The sequence below is a fragment of the Gobio gobio genome (assembly GCF_949357685.1).
Source record: "Gobio gobio genome assembly, chromosome: 9".
Classification (NCBI taxonomy): Eukaryota; Metazoa; Chordata; class Actinopteri; order Cypriniformes; family Gobionidae; genus Gobio; species Gobio gobio.
In genome coordinates, this window is record NC_137115.1 from 42538559 (window position 1) to 42566066 (window position 27508).

At 40.2% G+C, this 27508-nt stretch overlaps 2 protein-coding genes across 4 annotated transcripts in view; both read left to right on the forward strand.

Annotated features, from left to right (window-relative positions):
• The window catches only part of znf423 (zinc finger protein 423), a 173205-nt gene extending 150508 nt beyond the window's left edge, over positions 1-22697 (forward strand). For both annotated transcript variants that reach the window (XM_079825590.1, XM_079825589.1), the window contains exon 8: positions 21155-22697. In XM_079825590.1, the coding sequence (XP_079681716.1) occupies positions 21155-21184 (30 nt within the window). In that variant the 3' untranslated portion in view covers positions 21185-22697. The remainder of the gene's footprint in view (positions 1-21154) is intronic.
• Positions 22698-23948: 1251 nt separating this feature from the next.
• Positions 23949-27508, forward strand: part of LOC307131750 (plasmanylethanolamine desaturase 1) — a 32131-nt gene continuing 28571 nt past the window's right edge. Inside the window, exons 1-2 of one of the 2 annotated variants that reach the window (XM_079825591.1) lie at positions 23949-24106; positions 24328-24495. In XM_079825591.1, coding sequence (XP_079681717.1) covers positions 24097-24106; positions 24328-24495 — 178 coding nt within the window. In that variant the 5' untranslated portion in view covers positions 23949-24096. Of the gene's footprint in view, positions 24227-24327; positions 24496-27508 lie in introns of both variants that reach the window. The other variant, XM_079825592.1, reaches the window with a different exon arrangement.

Below are 27508 nucleotides of genomic sequence, written 5' to 3' on the forward strand. Positions count from 1 at the left end.
TCTGAGTTCCCTGAGGGAGGCCCTGAACCCCTTCACTCTGAAACTGACACACTCACACACACATATAGTCTTTAGCGAGTAAGCACTGCCACACACGTTTACAAGGTGCTGCCAGACACTGTACACTTTTTGCTATAATTTTTTTTATTTTCAGGTATGGCACTGTGGTACCCAACGTCCCGTTCCTTTGTGCGTTCACACTGACAACGATTTAATCCTTGACTTTGTTTCATCGCCAACAGTCGCGATTGCTCACGTAGTCTCAAATCACTTCTTATTAATGATTGACTTCTGGTCAGTTTGTCACTGCCAATCGCTGTTGATGTTAACACACTTTGAGAAATTGTTCATTTTTTGATGCTTTTAAAAATGAACAGCCTTTTATTGATATTGTTTGGTACCACAATGCAGTCTGATTCTTTGTTGGTCAGGAGTTTTGTGTCTTCATTGCCCAACAAAAAGACGTTTTTTGTATAGAAATATAGACATTCTAGTGGCTGTGGTTGGTTTAAGCACCTCTGGATGTTCCTGGCTCGTGGTAATGATTCCCAGAGGAAGCAGACATGGCAGAGCAGTGAGACACATCTGCTGACTCAAGTTTAGCTGGAGATATCACAGAGCTGTGAGGTGAAAAATAGTATCAATTTTAGCACCAACACAAATGCAGACATCTCAGCCAAGCCTAAGGGCCAGGCAGAATTTAAATCTCACACAAACACACACACACACAGAACTAAATGTGCTGGTTAAAAAAGTTACTGCAAACCGGTTAATTCCCCTTTAGGGACTTGTCTTTAGTGGTGCAACCTTACACTCTGATAGTATCAGCACTCTATTCAGTATTGTTGAAGGTTTTTTATGACCATTTTTGGAGATATTCTTGGATTGGAGTATTGAGTTTTGGAGTGGATCAAATGTAATCTGGTTTAAGATACATAATTGTAATTGTGGCTTTATAATCACTCTTATTTGCATTGAAGTGTGGTCATATTTACCGTTGCTCTGGACAATTTCACAGGTAAAATCTAGTCAGTTTAATTGGAATCCATGCAATCTGGAATTTCACACAAGGATGAAACATTTCCTCACGCAGATTCTTAGTTTTTCACAGAAAATTGCCATGTAGACAATAGACAAACTGACCTTTTTTTGCAATAATGTGACTGCACCTTTAGTGTTGGAGTTGGAGCCTTGCAGTTGGCAGACATGCCCCAACTAAAATGGACAGAAAAGGAGCTCCTGATTTAACTCGCACTGGGCCCCACCCCATGCTTGTTACATCCCTAATTGCATGTACTGTATGTACTAACCCAAACCTGACATTTCCACTCCCGTTTCTCTCTTTAAGTGGCGAACGTAAAGGCCAAACATGAAATATAAAATGTGTCTGCTGAAAACGTAACAATAATGTTAATATACTGTTGCTAGGTCAGTGGCAGTATATGGAGGCGATTGTTTCTCTCTCTGTCTCTCTCTCTGTGCTGATTATGGGGCAGACAGATTGAGTAGGGGGGGGACTGTGAATAACTCAGCCCACAGTGGCTGCCACGGGCCGCTGGGGTCAGCTGCATCCTGCCCTAGCCCAAGTTACATTCATCTTTGTGAGCTATGGGCCACCGTTCCTGCAGCCCCCTCCAGTGCCCGCCTGTGTGTGTTGGTGGGTGGGTCTAGCAGGGAGTGAGGTTAATAGCTTACTCAGGTCCATGACTTAATATTTTAGGGGCTTGGGGGGTGTGACCTAAATCTCCTGCATGGCTCAAACACCCCACCCCTCCACGCGAGCCTCCGGCCGTGGCATGACAGTGATATAAGGCCGGCGGCACTGGGCATATGGCCGGTCAGTCCATTTAGCAGCAGGGGGAGCGCTGGACCCTGTCGGTCACTGTCTGCCTCACCCTGAGGCCGGCCAACCGAGATACTCGCACCAGCCCATGGCTCAGCGGGCGTGCCCCATCACTCCCATCCGCTCCGCCCCCCCACATCCACTCCATGCCCACCTGAACGGTGACAGTGGTGAGGAATATAGCAGTCAGCCGCATGGACAACTCCGTTCCGATGTCCAGGTTTTACCTCACTCCTGCCCAGGTGAAATGAGACTTGAACGTGTGTGTGTACGTTGTTAACAAGACTGAATGGATGGACGGGCATGGCCTGTGTGCCCTACCCAGCATGCCCTCCCAGTGCGGTCCCACTCTGAGTTAATCCTCGCCTTCCCATGAGCCTTCACAAGACACGTTACTGTATCATCCCCCTCTCCCTTATGGCAAACTTTGCTTCCATCCTTTATCTTGTCTCTAATTCTTTCTCTCGTGCGCACTCCCACCAACTCCCTCCCTTCCTCAAACTGTTTCCAACTCTCTCTTTCTCTCTCATTCGCCTTTTTATGTCTCTCATTCTTTCTCCCTTTCCCATTTTCTTTTTTCTAGCTCCCAGAAGAGCCAGCCCCCATGCATATTTTAGCCCCTCTGTGTTGCCCCCACCCACCCCTCTCTCTCCGTCTCCCTCTTTCCTTTCTGCCTCTCCCTGGTGCCCCATAAATAGTGCAGATGTAAGCTGGTAAATAAGTGATGCTTCGCCCCGATCAGCGCAGCTAGACCTACTCTGCTGGATCCTCCACTCCTTTGTTAGAAACTTCAGAGACTTTTTGTGTGAGCAAGTGTGTGTGTGTGTGTGTAGATTTTCTTTCAGTTGTTATTTTGTTTCCCCAGGTGAACTCCCAACCGCCCACCCTTCGGCCCTTCCATAGGCACTGCTGTCACTCTCTGACAGCGCGCCTCATTTTTACACACTACCGGTTGTGATTGAGCCCTCCAGGGGGCGCCGCATTCCCCCCATGTCCTGGATCCCTTTCCCGCTGGCATGTGTGTGTGTGTGTGTATGGTATTTCCTTTAGCGCTGGTTAATATTTAACTGTACTCAGCAGTTTGGATGGATGGATGGGTGAGTGAGAGTTTGTGTGTGTGTATGAATGAGGGAAGGAGGGGGGGTCTTTGCACTTGTTTGTTTGTTGATGCCTACTTGTCTCCCCCCCCACACCCCCCTTGACATTGCAAAAGTGTTGAATATTTGAGGGCTGCAAGTTCTCATACAGCACTGAGTGGAGTGATGTAAGGAGGCTCCTTTGTCGGAGCGCACACACGCACTCGCTTTCTCACACTCTTTCCATTTTTCACAGAGGTGGAGGAAGAGCTTATATGATTTCGAACTACAATTCATATTCTGTATTGCACTTATTGGAGATGAGGTAGACAGTTTCTCAATCTCTACTATTACTGGTCATATTTAGGGTTAAATGTTCGTTCATATCCCAAACCCCAAGTAATTTAAAGTTATGTATACACTACTGTTCAATTTTAGGGTCAAAACTTTTTTGTTTTTTATTCAACAAGGATTCATTAAATTGATCGAAAGTTGCAGTAAAGACTTTTACTTTATCAAAAAACACCCATTTCAAATAAAATCTGTTTTCTATTTATCAAAGAGTCCTGAAAAAAAATGTATCAGTTTTTACACACAAAAAAATTAAATATTGATAATAATAAGTAATGTTTCTTAAGCACCAAATTAGCATTTTTAAATGATTTCTAAAAGATCATGTGACACTGAAGACTGGAGTGATGGCTGCTGAAAATTCAGCTTTGCCATCACAAGAATAAATTACATTTTAAAATGTATTAAAATAGAAAATAATATAATATTTCAAAATATTTCAGTTTTACTGTATTTTACTGATCAAATAAACAAAGCCTTTAGTAAAGATAAGAGTCTTCTTTCAAAAATACCAACCCCAAAGTTTTAACTTTGGTACAGTAAAATATAGACAAAATAAAAAGCAACATGCAAAGCAATATGCTAAAAACGACACTAAAGGCTAGAGTTGGGTTACTCGAACTTGGGACTCGCACTCGAGTCCAATTTTGATTGAACTCGGACTTATCACGCACTCGGGTGAATTAGTACTCGGACTTGACACGGACTTGGACATTTTGTACTCTGAAAATATTCAGACAAAACACACATCACACACTGGATTGCAATGCGTGGCTAGGACAATGTCTTCAAATTCAGCAATATTTTTTTTTGATTATGAAAATCATAAAGAATTTATTTGCCAGAAATCCGGTAAAAAAGAAGCACTCTTTTTTGCGGATTGCAAATTTTGTAAATCAACTCTTACTGATGTGTCTGGCACCGAAAGTCGTGAAAACCTAGAGAAATGTAAGTTGCTTATTATAACTTTTAATACCAACTTAATTCCAAATAACTTAGGGCTGGGCGATAAGACGATAAATATAAATCGAATTTTTGTGTGCATACACTTAAAGCGGCAGACAGAAATGAGGCCGCCTCATCGTGCATCATCAGTAACGAATTATCTAATGTTTTACTCTTGGACTGTCAAATAAATTCACGTACATCATGTCCAAATGCAAGTCTGACGGAGTATTCATGTAAACACAGTCGGTTATGTCTATAAGTAAATGTAAACAGTTAATCATCAATATAGCAGTCCAATGAACCTGCTGCCGTAATGTTAATCAAACAACAAAAGACAAAGAGAAAATCACTCACTCACTCACTCACTCACTCTACTGCTGACTAACTTAAGTAAATTTAATAAGAATCACTGTACATGTAATACAGTGAAGTTTGTTTTATTCTACATTTAATTGTTTCATTCAATTTCTATAGTATTTATTCTTACTTGAATAATCCTACTTGAGAAAACATATCCTTATCGTGAAATAAGATTTTAGTATCGCCCACCCCTAAACATTAGCATTTGGTGATACCAGAGGCATTAAATAATTGAAATAGAATAAAACAGGTTAATTTGTGTTTTCATGCACTTGTAATAATAAAAGTTCTACATATATATCTACAGTATGTCCATTCTATTCGTTGAAACCATTTTTGATTGGAGATTAGTTGAGGTTAAAAATAAAAATGTTAAATGGCAATGGCAAGATGTAATAGTGGTATTTTTGTTCAATTTTATATAGCCATTGGTTTAATGGGTTGAAAGGTTAAAATATTAATAGAAGGTAAAAATGTACAATAGTAATTTCTAATCTTTTTTCAATTTAATTACTTTCTGGACTCGGGCGGACTCGGCCGATAAGAACTCGGACTTGAGTCCGACTCGGCCCCTTTCGTATTCGGACTTGATTGTTTAAGACTTGGTCTTGACTCGAACTCGACAAAAGTGGACTCGGACCCAACACTACAAGGCACCTTAGCAACAGCATAGCATTGTGTTTAAAACACGCAAATTCAAAGGGCTAGAACCACTGACATTTTCTTCAGAAAACGTAAAATCTGGCTTAAACTAAAATTTGTATTGCATATGATCAAACGGGCACATTTTTACAATATAGGCTAACCCACATTAAGGAAATCAGACAGTTAACAAGTGTAGAACCTTCAAAAACATTCATAGAATCTTTTCCAGTATGTTTCATATAATTAAAATAGGAGATTTTGTCTGGTGTGCTTTGACTCTGGTTTTGTGTGCTGTAGATATTGATATAGGTTTCTATTGTGATGCTCAATTTTATTAGTGCCAGTGTGTGTGTGCGTGTCCCAGCTGCCCTTGCGTCTGGAGTGGCAGTGTACGTTATTAGAATGGGGATCTGGGGGGCTCTCTTCAGAGCCCTAACCCCAACACACACACACATGCCTACAGCTCCTCAAATCCACCTTACCTGCTGCTGATTGGCTGTCTGGTTGAGGGGTTGTCAGGGGACTGCAGTATAGTGTCTCCAGCTAAAGCTATGAGCCCTGTGTTTAGAACAGCTCCCTCTCGAAGACCACGACATCCGTGTGTCTGCAGCCACGAGCTGAGCCTTCAGACATGAAGAGTCCCAGGCCTCGGATCTCTCCAATGGCTTTAGTGCCGTGATTTGAGAACATGACAAATAACAAATGTAGCCGAGAGTTAATAATGAACTAATAAAAACTGCTCGCTAATGCATTCAGTTATCTAGGTATGTAGGAAGTTGGCATACCAAACAGGATCATGTAAGAAGTGTGTCATGGTGTTACGAACTTACATTGCCGCGCTGTTTTTGATTGAAATTCTCCAGGCAGTGGGTGGCTGGTGGACGTTGGAGTAAACTAGAATCGAAGAGGACATGTTTAAGTTGTTTACCTGTTTGCATTTGTTTTGTTGCTTTGCCCTTGCTGCGACGGAGATTCAAACAAAGCTCAGGCCTGGCGAATTCAAATCAAAAACACTCACCATGGGGCGGCACTAATCTTCAGAGTAAATCAACACATTCGCATTCATTTATTACAACGTGGGACATCGGTTTCGGCTGCGAGCGTGCACGTGCGTGTTTATGTTGAGATAAAAATGAAGTAAATGCCTTTTTGCAAATTTTCCAGTGAACCCACCCACACTCCTGATTCTGTCACGAAATACCCCTGCTTGGAACAATCTATAAAGTGGAGGAAAGAAGGGAGGAGGACGTGGAGGGAGAGAGAACTTCAGCGGGATGGCACATAGGGAGATATGGTGTCTGCGCTAAATTAAATAATTTGGGGACTGGCATGAGAGGGAGAGAGAAAGGGAGAGAGGGAGGGGGTAAGGAAGAGCGAGGAAAAAAAGAGAGATGTGTCCACTGGGATCACTATAAAGCGTTTTCTCATATCCGTCTCTCATGGTAGCCTGTTCCTTTAACGCACAGACAGAGCGAAGGATATGTTGAGAAGCAACATGAGAGAAAGCGAGCTGAAATGAAAATGTGAAGACAACAGAAGAAGGAGGGGGTGTGTACAGCACATGCCCCAGTCAGATATGACAGTTGAGCAGGGTTGTGCTGTGGCGCTACAGCTCTGCGCTGCGTGGTGTGTGTTGTTGTCTCGCGTGTGGGTTGCCAGCTCGGGACTGGAACTGTCGTGGCTGTGACAGTGACGTATGAGTCTAAGCGCTGTCGGTGAGATGACTCTTGCTGCTCGACACTCTCAACGCTCGACGCACACGCGTGCGCATGCACACTGAGCGCAGCTGTGATCTGGAGGATTTGGGAACTGTGGATACTTCACTCTGTTTGCCTCGCTCATTAACATAGCATAACAGATGAGAAGACTTTATCTTAAAGGAATATTTCACCCAGAAAGGAAGATTCTGTCATTATTTACTCCCTCATGCTGCTCCAAAACTGTATGACGACAATATTTTTTTGTCCATGCAATGAAATCAGTAAAGACCAATGTTCTTTTAGACCCCATTGACTTTTATTGTATTGACAAAATGAGTTAAAACTTTCTTCAAAATGTCTTCCTTTTTGTTCCACACAATGTAGAAAGTCATTCAGGTTTGGAACAACATGAGGGTGAACTTTTTTTTTTTTTTGGGTGAACTACTACTTTAAGGCCAAAACTTGTTCATGTTATTCATTAATTTATATATGTCCGTACTATTATTTAGATTTTTTACAGTCCTGTAACTTTGTTTATTTCCAGGTTTAAATTCAGATTTTCAATTTTAGACAACATAGTTATAAATCTTAAAGTAATAGTTCATCCAAAATGGAAAATTCTGTCATTATTTACTCATGTTGTTACAAACCTGTATGACATTAAAAAAAAATTGAACACAGAAGATAATAATAAAAATAAAAAAATGAAACTCACTGGTGTCCATTGTTGTTTTGGACCCCATTGACCTTCATTGTATGGAGAAAGCGATTCTTCAAAATATTATATTATGTGTTCTGCAGAAGAAAGAAACTTATACAGGTTTGGAATGACATGAGCTTTAGTAAATGATGACAGAATTGTCATTATTTTGGTGAACTATCCACTTAAAGGGTTAGTTCACCCAAAAATGAAAATCCTGTCATTAATTACTTACCCTCATGTCGTTCGACACCCGTAAGACCTCCGTTCATCTTCGGAACACAAATTAAGATATTTTAGTTGAAATCTGATGGCGCTGAAAGGCCTCCATTGGCACAATGCACGGTTCACTCTCAAGACCCTTAAAAGGTACTAAAGACGTCGTTACAAAGTCCATCTCACTACAGTGGTTCTACAATAACTTTATGGAGTGACGAGAATAGTTTTTGTGCGCAAAAAAACACTAAATAACGACTTATATAGTGATGACGATTTCAAAACACGGCCTAATGAAGCTTCGAAGCGTTATGAATCAGTGAGTCGATTCAGCAGTTTGGATCGCCAAATTTCAGCAGTTTGGCGGTTTGACACGATTCATGATTCACGAGTCATGATTCGACTCACTGATTCATAACGCTTCGAAGCTTCATGATGCCGTGTTTTGAAATCGTCATCACTATATAAGTCGTTATTTAGGGTTTTTTTGCGCACAAAAACTATTCTCGTCACTCCATAAAGTTATTGTAGAACCACTGTAGTGAGATGGACTTTGTAACGTCGTCTTTAGTACCTTTTAAGGGTCTTGAGAGTGAACCGTGCATTGTGCCAATGGAGGCCTTTCAGAGCCATCAGATTTCAACTAAAATATCTTCATTTATGTTCTGAAGATGAACGGAGGTCTTACGGGTGTCGAACGACATGAGGGTAAGTCTTAATGACAGAATTTTCATTTTTGGGTGAACTAACCCTTTAAGGCAAACCTAAAAAAGATTAATATTTTATTTATTTATTTAAATTTACTTACTGTTTTTTTATGTTGCGCTAAAATCCCAGACATGTTGCGCAAAAATCCCAAGTAATCTCCTTAATGTATATTATTCATCAAATATGAATGAGGAAAGACTGATTTTATATAGTAGTTTATATTATTACAGCCGGTATTATCAGATATTATATGACAAATGTGTGCAAGAGCGAGCAAACAGAGAACTTTTCTTATGGGCTGTGTATTATCACATGACACCCTGTTTTTGAGTTCGACATGAACATATAGTTTGTTGTGGCACGGTAAGACAGAACAGGACAAAATTGCCACTTCTCTGGTTCCTGGAAAGCTTCTCTAGCATTGGACTTTACTTGGGAAAAAAACGAAATGCTACAGAAGTGTAGAATATTGCCATTAAAAAGTTGTCTCCTCTCTCATTCTCTCTGTCTCATTTTTTTCTCTCTCAACACACAGAAACTGGTAGGGGTCTCTCTCAACCTGACACTTTGGTTCAGCAGCTGGAGTCTGACAGCACACTCTATAAATCACACAGCTCTGACAGCACACCTCACACACTCTCCTATTCTCTTTTCCTCCTCGCTCTCACTCGCACTCTGCCTGCTAGGCTCACATATCGTTGTGACAACAAAGTGTTGACGTTGACTGGCTGTAGATAACACACACTAGCCCTCTCTCTCTTTCTCTCTGCACGCCGCATCGTTCACCGCGTAATGCGTTTTCTCTCTCTGTCTTAGTTTAGGGCTGCTTTGGAGTCAAAACCTCCTCCCTGAGGGGAATCAGGGAGGGTTTTAGTGAGGCTATGACATGGAAAGAGAGTGTGTGTACTTTGAGTGCATCTCTGAGTGGCAGAACACAGCTAGCGTAGCGTAGCCTAGTGTTAGCCTAGCGCAGTGCTATCACCCATGACACGGCTCTACTGAGGCCACCGAGCTCATCAAACATTCGAACCTCCACACTCCACAGATCTCACGAAAGCACAACTGTGTGTGCATGTCCGTCTGGGTGTGTGCATGCATGCGTGTGTTGTTTTTTGTATGTAGTCTGTCTTTATGTCTGCACATTGTTGTTGTGATGCCTGCAGAATGTGTGAAATTTTATACTAGAGACTGCTTACAAAAAAAGGACATGTACCATGGTAACCGTAGTTTTGTCAAAATACACATAGTAATCATATGAACTGTGGTAAATTGATCTTAACTACCATTGTTAACATAAAAAAAAAAAACTTGGTTTACTTTCATAACACAATTATGGAATTACAGCAACCATCAGGAATTGATTGCCTCATTTAAAAAAAAGTCACTTATGCTGCATTTATTTTCGAGAAACAGAAGTTTTTAAAAAAATCTTGTTTTAATATATTTTAAATATTATAATATTTAGCTTAATTAATATCTTTGTGAAAACTGTGTACTTTTTTCAGTACACAGTTACATATATATATATATATATACACACACACACACACACACACCAATGAGCCAAAACATTGACCACCAGCTTAAAATGCTGTTAGTCCTCTGTGTGCTCCTAAAGGGAGTTTTGTGGTATCTGGCACAAAGACATTTGTAGCAGGTCCTTCTGTAGAATGCAAGGTGGAGCTGCAGTGGATCTAACGTTAAAGTCCAGCACAGCCCACCAGATACTCAATTGGATTGAGATCTGGGGAATTTGAGGCCAGGGCAACACCTTGGACTCTTCATCATGTTCCTCAAACCATTCCTGAACAATGTGTGCAGTGTGGCAGGGCACAACATCCTGCTGAAAGAGACCACTGCCATCAGGCTATACCATTGTCATGAAGGGGTGTACCTGGTCTGCAACAATGTTTAGGTAGGTGGCACGGGTCAAATTTACATCCACATGATTGGTCGGACCCATGGTTTCCCAGTAGAACATTGCCCAGAGCATCACAATCCCTCAACCGGCTTGTCGTCGTCCCACATTCATCCTGGTGCCATCACTTCCCCAGGTAAATGGCGCATAAGTACATGGCCCTGCACTTGATGTAGAAGAAAACAGGACTCATCGCACCAGGTGACATTCTACTGCTCCATTGTAGACGCTTTTGACGGTGGACAGGGGTCATCATTGGCACTTTGATTGCTCTGTGGCTACACAGCCCAATACGCAGCCGAGTGCTATGGACAGTGTGTTGTGGCACTTGTGCCACAGTGGACCTTCTGTTGGCTCGGACCCATACGGGATAGCCTTCTTTGCCCTTGTGCATTGATGAGCTTTGGGTGCCCAACACCCTGTCGCCAGTTTGTGGCTTGTCCCTCCTCACTGTTAGTAAATTCTCACCACTGCTGACCTGGAGCAACCCACAAAGCTTGCTGTTTCAGAGATTCTCTAACCCAGTCGCCTTGCCATAACAATTTGGCCCTTGTCAAAGTCGCTCGGATCTTTATTCCTGCCCATTTCTCCAAACCAAACCACATTTGAAGATGGTTTGAAATGTCATTCCAATCATATTTTTACAGATGTGCCTCAGTTTGGACACTCTGGCTGCTCAAATCGTATTTCAAATAGGCTTTTGCATCACTCTTAACACGACACACAACAAGTCAAAACCGGTGACAGAAACACAGCACTCCTAGTTGCACATCGAAGCCGGACATGACTACAGCACGGAACATTACAATATATAGCAGTCTCCACTGTCGCTGAGTTTTTCTTGTGTGATGGAGGAGTTCTGCACCGTGACTCGATAGGGCATCTACACTTTCCTGCATCCGTTTTGCCTCGTCACATTTGTGGGTACACCTACATCCTTACCATAGCAGCCCATGCAGATAGGTTGGTTGTCTAGATCTTATTTGATCACTTGCAATTAATAGTGCGGACAGTCTGCCTGAAAAGGTCTGAATTGAGAAAGCTGAGCATAGCCTTTGATTACGAGAACTGATTATTTTCTTAGCATCTAATCTACCCAGACCTTAGTATGTAGTCTTGTTAGGAGATGATCAACGATATTCTCTTCACCTGTGATAATGTTTTGGCTCATCGGTGTATACTACCGCAAATTATTGTTGTGATGGGACATTTTTTTAAGGGTCTGTCTGTATGCCAGTCATGTGCTGCTATTTGATGCCTGGAGAATGTGTCAAATGTTATATTAAACACAGCCTACAGCATATGTTGACTTTAAGAACCAGCTCTACTCTGTTGCCGAGAATTACATCATCAGTTGCTTATGTACATCATCACTGTATAATTAATCCCCTGTACATTTAGTATTCATTTGGCAACCTGGTGCTTGACAGAGATGTACCAATGTCAGATATACAGTATGTATGAGTGTAAACAGAGCATGTGTGATAGTGGGGCATATGACTCCGTGTGCGTGTGTGTGTGTGTGTGTGTGTGTGTGTGTGTGTGTGTGTGTGTGTGTGTGTGTGTGTGTGTGTGTGTGTGTGTGTGTGTGTGTGTGTGTGTGTGTGTGTGTGTGTGTGTGTGTGTGTGTGTGTGTGTGTGTGTGTGTGTGTGTGTGTGTGTGTGTGTGTGTGTGTGTGTGTGTGTGATGAATGTGAAGAAGCTGCTCTGGAGCACGGAGGTCAGAGGAGGTCAGTCATAGTGGAATCACTCCCTCTGCTCCTTTCAAAGAGAACAAAATGACAAAACTGATTTTGACTGATATCACCTGGATTTTTCTCTCCATGAGGCATTATGCTCAAGGCATAAAGTTTATGAAACCAAATTAACGGCAAATGAAAGCGTGAGCAGGTGTTTTTATTTGGTGTTTTTGATGAGAGGTGAACAATTTGCATATAACGGCTTCAAACATGTTTTTTTTATTTTTTTCTAATTTAATCAATCGCTGTTATTTGTTATAATATTAGCTTTCCATAATGTAAAGCTTTTTTATTTATCATTCATTTATTATGAATAATATTATTTTTTGGTTTGCATCCTAATTTAGAAAATAATCAAATAAATAAACACAATTCATCTGATGATGCATGTATATGTACTGTATATAAATTGCCAGATTCGAACTTGCATTGTTCACATGAACGCCTTGGCTCAATAGGTGCTAGTCACAAGATCATCTGCCATAAAAGCATGTTTATGTTTACATTTTTATTCATTCAGAATCACACATACGCCTCCAGTCCTGGTCAGGCCAGAAAGGGGAAAGCAGTGTCGTGGGTGTAGTGCACTTCAGTACAACAGGACGTGGTTGCAAGAAAGGTGCTAAATTCAGGGACAGGCACTGGGTGGAGAATGGTGTGAGTAGGTGGGAAGAGGGGAGGGATGAGGGAATCCAGGGGCAGGGCAGGGGGGCATTTATTTGTAGCACACTCCCAAGTGAGTTTCCTGTCTCTGGGAGGTGAGAGCTGGGAGCATATGAAGCTTTAAGACAGCCCATCTGCTAGTCTCCGGCCATTGGAAGACTGTCAAGCAGGTCTAAAAATAAGCTACTCTAAAGTGCACCAGGCGGCAAAGGTGATTTTTCATTTTGTGTTAAAAACGGAGCAGAGAGGGACAGACTTGCGTCCTAAGAGCAAAGCTGCGCTCGCTATCTCCCCCACACACACACCACCACCTCTCTCTCTCTCTTTTTCTCATACTCATTCACAATGTCTCTTCCTCTTTTGACAACTTTTCTCTCTCATGCTTTTTCATTCATGCTCCCCCTCTCTCTAAACCCTCTTCTCATTTCTTTCTCTGTCCCATGTCTTTCTATCAGCTTCAATATTTCCTCTTCCTGTCTGCTTTTAGCCATACAGACAGCAGACAGACTAAGAGCACTTTATAAAGCTGATAGCAGAGACACACTGTCTGTTCGTTTGTTTGTGTGTATGAGCGAGCATCTAGATACAGTAGTACAGTGTGTAGTACCAAGTGGCTTTTTTTCTATTATATTAAATGTACTGTACACAATATGTACAGTATATATATATATATATATATATATATATATATATATATATATATATATATATATATATATATATATATATATATATATATATATATATATATATATATATATATATATATATATATATATATATATATATATATATATATATACACACACACTATATTGCCAAAAGTTTTGGGACACCTCCCTTTACATGCACATGAACTTTAATGACATCCTATTCTTAATCTGTAGGGTTTAATATGGAGTTGGCCCACCCTTTGCAGCTATAACAGCTTCAACTCTTCTGGGAAGGCTTTCCACAAGGTTTAGGAGTTTGTTTATGGGGATTTTTAAACATTCCTCTAGAAGCGCATTTGTGAGGTCAGGCACTGATGTTGGACCAGTGGTGGCGTGCTTTACACCCCTGCATCCGGGGTGATGTAAGGCTTTGATGCCGCTGCTGCACATGATGCGGATTTGACACGCGTCCCATTTTCTCAAAAGTCTTTACGTTCATTTAAAACTTTGTTTAACTAATTTAAGACGGCTCCTATGAGGATACTCAACAAAACGGACATTTTGGCATAATTCTGTGTGTTATTGTTCGAAAGACAACTCTATTCTGGCGCGTATCTTTCTGTGTGTTGTGTGTGTGTCAGGACATTCACAGCGCTTTCCCTTTCGACTTTGTGTGTGTGTGTGTGTGTATATATATATATATATATATATATATATATATATATATATATATATATATATATATATATATATATATATGTAGGGATGCCACAATTCTCAATATAATATTGAACTGTTTGGTACGGCAATACGCGGTTTTGCATTTAATTTATAATTTTTCTACAAATTCTATAATTTGCCTCCATCCCAATATACTGAACAGCACGACATACATTCACATCACACGTTAGTGGTAGAGATTTATACTCACGGAACACTATAGTTATTCACAATCACGAATGTTCATTATTTGCATGCGTTTTAAAGCCTTGCCGGTTAAACATTTTATTCGCATGATTATGCACGGTTTTAACATGCGCTTTTCCGAGCACGCGCACTAAACGCCTGTCAAACACCTGATTACTGGACTAAGTAGTCGTCTTACTGCGCTAATACTGTCAAATACACACAAGGTTAACATAAACACAGTCGATTATGTCTAAAGTGAAAGTAAAATCGGCGTGTGTCTGTATATTAGATGCACGCAGGTCTTAAAGCGATAGTTCACCCAAAAATGAAAATTAGCCCATAATTTACTCACCTTCAAGTCATCCTAGGTGTATATGACATTCTTCTTTCAGACGAATAAAATCTAAGTTATATTACAAAAGTCCAGGCTAATCCAAGCATTAGAATTGGATTAATAGTTGCTCTGTTTTTGAAGTCCATAAAAAGTGCATCTGCCCATTAAATAACATGCTCCAAGCGGCTCTGGGGTGTTAATAAAGGCCTTCTGAAGCGAATCGATACGTTTGTGTAAGAGAAATATCCATATTTAAAACTTTATAAAGTAAACTTTCGGCTGACCACCTTCCGTGTTCAATTTATGGCAAAATTGTTGAAAGTTCCCCTGCCGATCGAAAGACTAACGCGACCCGGTAGGCTCGTCATGACATCACGTACGCATCTTGAGTTTCACTTTCAACATTCAACACTTTTCCACGGAAGGCGGTCGGCCGAAAGTTTACTTGATAAAGTTTTAAATATGTATATTCTTCTTACACAAACGCGTCGATTCGCTTCAGAAGGCCTTTATTAACACCCCAGAGCCGCTTGGAGCATGTTATTTGACGGACAGATGCACTTTTTATGGACTTCAAAAACAGAGCAACTATTAATCCAATTCTAATGCTTGGATTAGCCTGGACTTTTGTAATATAACTGATTTTATTATTCTGAAAGAAGAATGTCATATACACCTGGGATGACTTGAGGGTGAGTAAATTATGGGCTAATTTTCATTTTTGGGTGAACTATCCCTTTAAATTGACAGCAGCGCAGCCTAGTGAACATGTTGACAGTTCACCTCTAAAATTATGTCATTATTTACTCACTCTAATATTGTTCCAAACCTGTATTAATTTCTCGATGACAGAATTTTCATTTTTGAGTGAACTATCCCTTTAATGTTAATACAACAACAAAAGACAAAGAGAAAATCACTCACTGCTGTTGACTGAAAAACTTTAATACAGTAGCTTTAATAAGAATCAATGTATATTTTATAGTGAAGTCTATGTAGTGTTTAGTTTTATTCATTCAATTTCATTTATTCATTCAATTTCATAAATAAATGCTGCTGTAAAGCTCTGAGCTGCCAGTGTAAATCTTTATATATATTTATTTTATATTATACAATACACTAGGAATGTGTACAAGGTTTTTTTTAAGTTTAAGTAAGGTTTTTCAATTTTTTTAAGTAAAATAAAGAGTATTGCGATACAAAAAAGTAATTTTTCTCCTTAACGTCTTGCTGTTCCTGTCGTCTAAGAATAGAATAGCAAAAAACTGATGTGACAAGCCATCAGAACCGAACCAAACCGTGGTTAAAACCGAGGTATGTATTGAACCGTGGACTAACTGTATTGTTGCATCCCTAACATAATGTATGTATATGTGTGTATATGTATATATTATTAAATTATTATCATATAAATACATCATGTAATTTCAGTTCTGAATCATGTAGGACAAAATCCATATGCCTGTGTGTGCATTTCACTGGGTAGCGGCTGCTTTGCACTGTTCTGAGGTCAGCTCATAGATGTCAGTAATTCCAAGAATCCTGTTACGAAAAACAGTTTACTGACAGAACGGCCACCCTCTCCAACAACACTTTCTCTCTCTCTCGCTCTGTTCGCTCTTGCAGAACGAGCCAACACATTAGAGTTTCACTGACACTGCACCGTCCCCAGGGGGCACCACAGAGCCGGGAGCCAGGGGCCCTGCGGCACACACACGCTCACACACACGAACAGCCCTGATTGAAAGTGACATGACAGCCGCTCGGTCCGGCTGTATGTGCATGCTCTGTGTGTGAAAAGAGGCTGTGTAGGGAAACGTAGATTTGATTTTCCTTTATCTTTATCTCCCCACCGCCTCCCCCTTCCCGCTCCCCCTCCTCACCCCCCCTCGGTGAGTGCAGCAGTCTCGCAGTCACTGCATCAGTAATGTGACTGGGCCATATTTCCCAGGAGTGCACAGCTCCGCAGGATTTAGCCTCTCTTTTATAACCAGTTTAGGAAAACAATGACAGCGTAGATATTGACTGAGCTCACAGGGGCTGTTCTGCCCACCGAACAGCCTCCCCCCGCTCCATCGCCAAGCCAAGGGGGGAAAGGGATAGGACGCTCTTCCGTGCATTACGCCATGCCCTCTTCACGTTACAGCGATTGAGGGTCCGCTCGGTGGAGCAGCGTTCAGGTGCGCGTCACGAAATAAACCTACAATGAACTTCTAAAACTGTGCTTGAAATTGAGAGGGAGTTGTCCCATTTCCATCGCAACACATGACCCGAGCCGAGCATTTTTGCAAGCTCTTCAAGTTCTCGTACAAAAGTATAGCGGTATGCAACTGATACCGACACTACGGCGGGAGCGTCCGTGCGCATGTTTTGGCGCATTCAGACGCAGCTCTTCCATGACTGTTTAAACAGCCTCCATCTGTGTTGCCCACCTCTCTCGCTCTAACTTCCACCCCTTCAAGAATATATCAATTACAGCTGCATTGCACTGATGTCATATTGCGAGTCATTATCAGATTCAGAGACACACACCATTCTGGCGATCGATCGCCTGCGGCTTAATCAATAGCGCTGCCCCCGACGACGCGCTCGGATGAAGAGAACAAACTGCGACCAGCCTGAAAATGTGTTTGTTCCAACACACTGATTAACTAATTTAAACAAGTGTTGCTGGTTTGATCGCCCACACATCAGCTGCCATCTTTCAAGAGAGATATTGGAGCGGTGGAAATAGATGTGTTGGGGTGTGTGTGTGTGTGTGTGTGTGTGCGCGCGCTGGGCAGCTGAAGTGCAACAGTGTGTAGCATTTATAAGGGTGTGTGTGATTAGACAGAGCAGATGTATGATACCACAGTGGCTCTTATATGCCAGGGATAATGAAATAAGCTGAGCTATAGATGTTGATTGTGGCTAGTGGCCGCGTGTGTGTGTAACGTACAGAGACGTGTGTGCTGGGGAGTCTGAGCACATGTCTTTTTGTTTTAGTGAAGTGAGGGATCTATGTGTGTGTATGAAGGAGGTTGTGTACTGTATGTTAGGTTGGGCTCCCCACACCCCTCCAGTCCTACTGTGCCATTTCCATCAGGCCACTGCAGTGCTGGTGTAACCCTAGACCCCAGGGAACAACACTGCCTCTCTGTCCCTCCACCTCCAAATCAATACAGCTCCACACAGTCCTGACAACCTGGGGGAGACCATACACACACACACACACACACGTACTCAATCACACACTCTCTCTCTCTCTGTCACAAATGCATACACTCCAGTCCAAACTTGGTCTTTCTATTTTATATATACACTGATATATCAGTAATTCCAAAGAATCTTGTTACGAAAAACAGTTTACTGACAGAAAGGCTACCCTCTCCAACAACCCTCTCTCTCTCTCTCTCTCTCTCTCTCTCTCTCTCTCTCTCTCTCTCTCTCTCTCTCTGTTGAATCTTAATATATAATGTTTTTTAAAACTTTAACTATATATACACTCTAAAAAAATGCTAGGTTAAAATTAACCCAAGTTGGGTTGAAAATGGACTAACCCAGCAATTGGGTTGTTTTAACCCAGCAATTGGGTTGTTTTAACCCAGCGATTGGGTTGTTTTAAGCAAACATTTAACCCAACCGCGGGGTTAAAACAACCCAAATGCTAGGTTAAAACAACCCAATTGCTGGGTTAGTCCATTTTCAACCCAACTTGGGTTATTTTTAACCTAGCATTTTTTAGAGTGTATATATAGTTAAAGTTTTAAAAAACATTATATATTAACATCATTTTTTGCCATACATTATGATAATAAGTAATATATATATATATATATATATATATATATATATATATATATATATATATATATATATTATACATTTATTTAAATTAAATTATATTATATTTCATAGAGGATTTATATATATATATATATATATTTGTTGGCCTTTTTGTCTTTGTGTGTGTATATATATATATATATATAGTTTTTTCAACTTAAATTATAAGCAATTTTAAATTTAAAACAAATATTTATTATATTTATTTCATAGTGGATTTATGTATAGTTTTGTCTTTGTTATAGACAGGGAAATAGGGGTGATAAAGTGAGAATGGTTTCGGGACATGACTGAGGTTAGACTTTAAAAAAGCTGGAACACCGTATTGACCAATCAGAAAGTAGGACCAAAATGATCGGTTTTACAACGTGAAATACTTTATTCTTAATTTAAGACATCAAAAACAAGTCACGAAGGCTTGATCCGTGACAGTATGGAATGAATTGAGATTAAATGACATGAGATTATTTTTATTATTATTAGTGTTATTGTTTTTGTTGTTAAGATCATCAGCGTAAATGAAAAGATAGGCGACCCAGATGTTAATTTGGCTCATGTTGAGCCGCGGTATCAGGTATATTATGACAATGGCTGAGTTGCGTTTGGCTCTGCAGCAGGTGAAGATTGCGTATGGAGAGGGATTGGCTTTGTGGGGAATAACTGATAATTGATTGAGCAGCAGCATATTCTTGGGGACTCAGCTAAGGCAGGTTTGGGTAAATTGGGTCGTTAGTTGCTCTTGACATGTGCATATGTGACAATGCGGGCAGGTACGCTGTATTGACTCATTGCTCATTGTCATGCGAGTCCCAGGATTATATAGTCGCGTTTCACAGTGCTGTCGCCTTTTCCCGTTCCGTTTTGTTGTAATTCCAATATGTGAAACAGGTGCTTGGTGATGAGGACAAATGATTTGCAATATGTTTGGGTTTTGTCCGATATGTACCTCCATCTCGTCCTCCTCTCCTCCAGAGCTCAGAGTGAGACGTAGACAAGGCTGGCCTCTGCTGGAAGGGGGACGGCAGCGCAGGCAGCGTAATGCAAAAGGAGAAGTGCTTTGCTCTCATAATGGGGTCAGTGGCTCCCAGAGAGATGCGTCTCCTCGCTCAAGAGCCCTCCTCGTGCGCGTCTCCTCTCTGTTCCATGCAGGAGGGGCGGGAAAAGAGAGAGAGAGAGAGAGAGACAGGCCAGGATGGAAAGAGAAGGAGGACGCAAGACGCGCATCCCCTGACAGGCTGCCATTTGATTTGGTCTGGGGTTTTAAGACCCAGTGGTTTGGCCTTCCTTGGATGGAACTGCCCAGCAATCATTTGCAAAATATGTGCACTAAGATAAGAGGCTGAAGAATAAGAATAAGTATTTATCAACGAAAAACCATGTTTAATCCTTCAGATTTGTCTCCCCCTTTCCGTTGTTTTTATATTGGTGCATAAAAACAGCCTATCTCTCTTGGAGAGATTAATCTGGGAAAGGGGCTTTGAGAGAGAAAGTGGGATGATTGCCGGCTCTTCTCTGGGAATTGGGTTTATGGTCCAGGGAAAAGCATGCGGAAAAGCAGAGCTGCCGAGAGACCGCGGCAACACAATAACCCTTTAGCTTGTGCATATCTGCTTCAGTTTAACCCTCACGCAACGGCTGATTGATCCGTTTATGTGATCACGGTTTTAGGTCATTCTGCTGTCCCCTTTCCACCATTATGGCGTCTTTTGTGCACATCTGTCCTTGTGTTGCGTACACTCTTAAAAATGAAGCGTTTTTTAATGGCAATCTATGGTTCTGTGAAGAACCTTTGACATCCATTGAAACTTTGCATTGAACAAAAGGTTCTTTATAGTGGAAAAAGATTCTTTCGATTCTGGACCCTTTTCATAGATTCGGCAAATGAGATTTTTCTTGTTCACAGCTTTAAAAGTTTATCCGCTGAGAACCCCAGATCCATTAAAATCTTCACACTAAGAGAACAGTGCACTAAAAACGGTTGTTCTATGGCTTCTCTGTGAAGAACCTTTATTTTTGAGAGTTGAATCTACTGCTGGAATTTGACACAAAAATGTTTTCGCCTCCTGGTTCTTCACTTCAGTGGGGAGAGATTTGATATGCGATTCTAAATGTACGCTCTGTTCTCAGGAGTCCATAGAACGAAGGCATCATAAGGCATTGTGCTGATTTAAAAGATTCATAAACATGTATCGAAGGCTCCAGAATAAACAAATCGGGGGTTTCGCATTAGAACTCTAAATCAAACGGAGGACGAATGTTGTGTTTTTCCTGCCGGTACGGAAGCGCGTGGGCGGATGAATGGGATCGCAAGTGCACATGTGCCCAATATTTAATGGGAGGGTGTGGAGAAGAAAGAAAACGGGAAGAAAGGAAGGTGTTCGCTCATGGCTGCGGAGCTTGAACTCCTCTGTCAAAGTGGGGCTGCTAGCCTTGAGATGGACGGACAGGCCTGGTGGGTAAATGGAACGAGAGATGGATAGAGGGAGAGAGCGAAGGAGACGGGTGGAGGTGTGGGCACGTAGCTTATTATTTCTCTCCTCATGTGTTCTCTTCTGTTCCCCTGCAGAACCACACACTGAGCCAGCACGCACAGTGAGACCGGGCCCCGCAGGACTCCCGGTTCAGCCTAGAACCCCGACCCAGGCCCGGTGGGGGAGGAACATTTCAACATCACAGCCAATCAAAGTGTCATTTGCTACTCACATGTAAAACTCTAACGATTCCGCCACCAGGCGCAGCTATTACGAACGGTGGGGAATGAATATTAATGGGATATGCTATTAAAAAAGAAAAGGAGAGAAGAAAAAAAAGGAGATGGAGAGAAAAAGGTATTCTACGTGCAGTATTTTTTATTGTCCCTTCTTCCTGGTTGTGTGTTCTTTATTTTCTCCCCATTTTCTTTTTGGTTTTTCTTGATTTTTTGGGGGGGGGCAAAAGATGAAAAAAAAACGGAAGGAAAAGACACCCTCTGCCTGATTTTAATCTCTAGGAATACATATCTTGTCCTCTGTTGCTTCATGTATCAAACTTCATACGTGCCAATTTTGTTCTTTTCAAGGCATATATTATATTCTCAGCCCTTTTTATTTGTTGATTTATTTGTACCATTTATTTCTTGCAGTAAATAGGTACTTGTGCTGTGCTGTGATTGCTTGCCAGTCGTAATATTTTTCCTTTCTATTATTATTATTGTTATATATTTTCTTTTTTCTAATTACAGTAAAAAGACAAAAAACATATAAAGAAAAAAAGAAAAAACATAATGGTTTTGATTGGATTTTCCAGTACATGGGCCTTATGGATGTTGTAAAAATGAATATCATTGATTTCAGTGCAACTGGATGATGTCTGCTTTTTAAATGTGAATTAACCAGATTGCAATAAACTAGTACAGTTGAAAATAAACAAATAAATAAATCATGAATAAAGGGAATCTGTGCATCTGAAGTGAGTGTTATTTCAAAGCTCGGAGAAAGCGTATTGAAGCAACCGAACTCCTTAGAGTGGCTCTGTTCCCCTGACACTGTGTGTGCGCGTGTGTGTGTCTGTGTGAGAGAGAGAGAGAGAGAGAGAGAGAGAGAGAGAGAGAGAGAGAGAGAGAGAGAGAGAGCTCAATTCTTCTTGTCATGCTTTCTATTTAACAATAAATATCAGTGAGCTATGGTAGTGAATGAAAAAAGATGATGATAACTATTTCTAGATGTTAATGTGGTGGTAATTCATATAATAAATATTATACAAATTAAGTATCACTAATTGCTGATCATCATGCTGCTTTTATGGTGTTTAACTCAATGTCTGCAGTAGGACCAGAATCTTTGCCATTTTTATGTTTTACAACATTAGCTTTAAACATAAAATAAACACAGAAAAAAAATAAGCAGAAGCAGCCACACTGTTATATATCCAGAGCAGAATATTGTGATATTGCTATTGCACAGAGCGGGACATTTTGTGACCTGCTGATAACAATACTGCTCTCAGTCACATGTATGAGTTCAACTGTAAAATATGATGATCTGAAAGTCATGGGGAAATGGCAGCTGTCATGTCTACGCTGCATCCAATCTATTCAAAGTAAAAGATTTCTCATCATGTATAATAAATTGAAAAAATGGAAAATCGGTTTCAGAATGCATAACTATATACATGATGATTGCAATGTGTTATGATGAACGTAAATAAGGAAAAACCCAGCAGTGATCATCGGATGACTTAATGCTTGTGACTCTCTGAATAAGGGCAGAAACATCTATTTAAAGTAGTGTTTCTTCTTTTACCAGCGCAGTTTCTGCTTTAATCGCATCCATGTGTTTAAGCAGCTGGTTCGGCCTCTGAGTCTCATAACTTGAGCTGGACAGAAGGTCGGTGCTGTTCCCAGAAATCAGCCATCGGAACGCATCGATACACTACAGGCCTCTGGGGGCTTCTGAAACTGTCCGTTTGGGACACCAGGTTCAGCACACCATCTGAGTAACTCCTAAATACTTGGAAACTAGCATCTGATTTCACCCATTGAAAGATGCCCTTAACTAGGCTCCTAGTGTTTTACTTGTTTAAGTATTTCAATGTAATGCAGTGAAAAGTTTATTAAAGATGTGCTGTATTAAGAGTGTGTGGATTTTAAATGGTTAATGGAGATGTCCAAATGAGGCAAAGGGGACATTTACAGTTTGAAACTGTACATTTGTATGTTGTGTTAGAATTGTTTACAGTATTTGAAGATATGATTAAGTTAGCCAGTCTCGGAGGGTTTTACAGACACACACACAGACCCAAGGACTCAACAGATTTTCTCTAAAACACTTTATAATTACTTTCATTAAGGAAATTCACCCACATTATATAATGATTAACAGATCATTAGCTAGCAAGTAAAAACATTGTTGTACATTATATATTAAAATAAAGTTTTTCTGTTTCTTTTGTTGGCTATAATATTTAAAATATATGAATATACAGTAATATCATAATATAATATATTTAATTAGGCCTACTTTACAGGTGTTTCACTACCACATAATCAAACACATAAACATGAGATAACATGATTATCTAATCTGTTTCTTATCAACAGGTAGTACAGTAGTCGTGTGTACTCAAACAATTTAGCTTCAATAAGCTTGTTTCCCTTATCAGCGTCTCAAAGTCTTGTGATAGACTCGCATGAGATGTTAGGGACCATCAATAAAGTACCTAACGTTGTTGTGTTATTTATAACATATAAGGGACCATGTCTGTATAAGCATAGAAATATTTTAACAAACATCTGAAATATTGTGTAGTTTGGCTAGTCAAACCAATCCTCTGACATTAGCAGCCAGTGATTGTAACCATTTTTCGCGTCACACCACAGACACACATTTTACGAATGTCCCTAAGAACACCAAACCAGTGAGCACAAGAAAAGTTTTCCAAATATTCACTTATTCGGGCTATCGGACAGTTAAAAGACCTGTCTCAGAAGCCCTGTGGGGAGCTATATTTATCAATCATTTAGCTCATGAGATGAAACAAGGTAATTAATACTTATCACGATATGTCTGTTTATTATAGCGAAGTATCAGACAGGCAGTTCGTGCGTATTTTAGTTCCGGGTGTGTTTTGCTAAAGTAGGAACCTCAGATTACCAGGAAAGGTGTGTCATTCACCGCTAAACCCAAACCAATGTGTATTAGTTACTAAATGCACGATACAAGGTCATTATTAATGTAAGTGTTCTGAAAACTGGCCATACAGAAGGGACCATGGCTGCGGCGTTACTGTCGGAGACGGAGATCAGGCAGCGGTCTATGGCAGAGGAGGATCCGAACGGGAATGAACATGGGGCGGCTGCGCGCAGCACCTTGCCTCGCTGGGGACCGCAGCATGCCGGGGCCCGACAGCTCGCTAAGCTTTACTCTCCAGGTAGGACAAGCACATCGGGTGTCATTAAACAGGTCTGTTTCTATGTGAATTATTCTCCTACTGTTTCACGCTGCAGCATCATTGGGCCAAACTAAAGGCCGGGAAACTCGCGCGCTCACACATAAAAGTTGCATGTAGCCTTGTGTATTAGAGGTCAGCTTGAGATCAATAACATGTGACCGCAGTGCATGAATGGCATGAACATAAAATGAATAGTGGTGCTTGTATAACACCCCCTGCATATATAAGACCTAGGTGTTGGTTGCATGTGTCATGTTTGTGCTACTTGTGAACACTGTGCACTCAATGGATAAATTACTCTAGTAATTGCACCTGTCAGGGCAAATGAGAACAAGAGCATCATTTTCAACTCTTTAAGGAATTGTTTACCCATAATTGAACATTTTGTCATCCTCATTATTTTCTGGACCTTTAAAAAAAATATTGCAACATAAAAAAAGATGTTGGGCAGTCGTTGTACATCTTTTTTCATAAAATAAAAGTGAACTGTGATGTGTCGTTCTGCCTTGAGTAAAAAAATGTCATTATGTTAGGTTTGGGTGAACTGTTTCTTTTGTTTATGATTCACTTTACAAAAGTTACATATTTATACATGAAGACCTTTATGTTCCATATTTGGTGCAGATGAACCATAGCTTTTTTTAGTTGTTGTTGTTTTTTATAAATGTGCATGCATATGCCCATGTTATAGGGTTTCCATGGTCATGGAAATAGTTCTTTTAATATTTTTAAGATCAGGGATCAGTTATTGTCTTGTCTGGAAAAGCCATGGTCATTTATAGACACTCGGGTTTATGTCTTTTTTGGAGACTTTTTACACATGTCAAAAGTACATTTATTTATACATTTAAGGATCTGTACTTGATATACAGATAGAAATGTTCTCCGGAAATTCTATAAAATGAATTTGGTAGCTTTGCAATGAGGGCCCCATTGGGTAACCTTAGTGAATACATTAACAATGAGCAATGCATTTGTTACATATTTATTAATCTTAGTTTGTGTAAATCAAAATACGACTATTCATTGTTAGTTCATGTTAGCTCAGATCCATTAAATATTATTAACAGATACAACTTTTGATTTTAATGATGTATTACTAGTAAATGTTGAAATGAACATTAACTGAGATTAATACATTCTTTAGTGATTTTAAAAATAAAGCTGGCATTAATCTAGAATTACTGGAAAAGTTATTGATATCCATTGTGATAGAGCTGCACGATTCTGGATAAATTTAGATTTTGTTTCAAAAAGAGATTGCGATTCTCCCACTTAACAAAATAATGTAATTTACTAGTGGTTCTGACAACTAGGGGTGCACCGATCCGATATTAGGATCGGATATCGGCCGCGATACTGACAAAATAGCTGGATCGGGGATCGGAAAAATTAACAGATCCACAAGCCGATCCAGCTGTTTTTTTCCGTCGCAGCAGAACCTACGTCATTCGTCAGCTTCACGTGTGTCGCATGCTAGAAGGGAGCGAGCCAGAGAGTCGGCTGTGTGGAGGAGATATTTCACGCTTGCCACGCCAACTAGTTCGTCGCTGTTTCGAGGGTATTACTGCAAAGTCAGGGTCTTTCCTGCATTGACATTTTTTTGACGGCCAAAGCCTAATTTGATGAGTTATTGTGATTTACGAGTGATGTAGAACAGATGCTGCGCTTGTGACTGAGTGACAGAGAGACCGATCTGAGAGCTCCTCCCCCGCGCGCGCTCTCTGGGTCTTCAAAATAATCAGTGTTCGCTCTCATATTTCACATATTAATCCAAATCAAAAGCTCGGAAGACCGAAACCATGTTGCACGTGACACATTCGGACAATTTTGTCCTTGAATTATCACTGGGTGTGAATTGCGCTCAAAAAACATTGACTCTTCTCTGACCAGCTGACATAAAGCATACTTTCAATAAGCGGGAGACAAATTATATCCAGTTATGAAGTGTTTTCTGTGTGTTGACATCTTTCGCGATGTTCTAACAGACGGGATTCGCACACAACGCGTCTGCTAATGTCCGATTCGTGACCTAATGACTCCTTTGGACCGAATCATTTTAACGACTGGCCAGAACAACTGATCTGTCCAACACTGAACTCATGAACTCAGTTTATTAATTTACTCAGAACGCAACTGAAATGAGAACACAAGTGTGCTTACCCATTTTAGCAAGAGTGGGTAGTAAGAATTATTTTTAATTATCAACAGTATTTCATCTTATTTCTGTTGACAATGTGTAGTAAAATAAATAGGCCTAGCCTACAATCATTTAATCTGGAGTGAGGTGAAACCAGAACAAAGTTGTTATTAGCTAGCTGAAAATTTTTATTAAATTGCATATGGTAGAAAATTAGACTATTTGTTAATTTGTAATGCTACTTTTTAATATTGATATGATTATATACCAACACAATTATCTGTAGTGTAAAAAATGTTTGGTAACTGTCAGATTACTATTGTATGTTTGACCAATACACTGTTTTTTGTTTCCACTGCTACATTTTATTTATTTAAAGAAGTTAGATTACATTCTATTTTAGATTTGAATGCACAATTGTTTTTTAAATAAATAAGAATTCAACACCTTACATACATCTGTTATTTTGTCTTAGTTATGTTTAGTTAGTAAAGTCTGGTGCCTTTAGTCTCTTCAAGGAAGGTATAAGGTGGAAGATATACAGTTTATTATTAATTCAACAATATATCGGATCGGTATCGGGTATCGACAGATACACAAAGCCCAGGCATCGGTATCGGTATCGGGACTGAAAAAGTCGGATCGGTGCACCCCTACGACAACATTGCTGCAGTCTATTTAAAATGTTTAATTATTCTGAATGAACTATTATTTTTTTCAAAAACGGTTTTAATGAATGATTCAATGACTTGCTCAAACACTTCACTTCATTAATAATAATAATTATAATTTGTTACTTTTATATAGCGCTTTACATAGAAGGGTGTGAACCAATGTGCAGCATCCACCTGG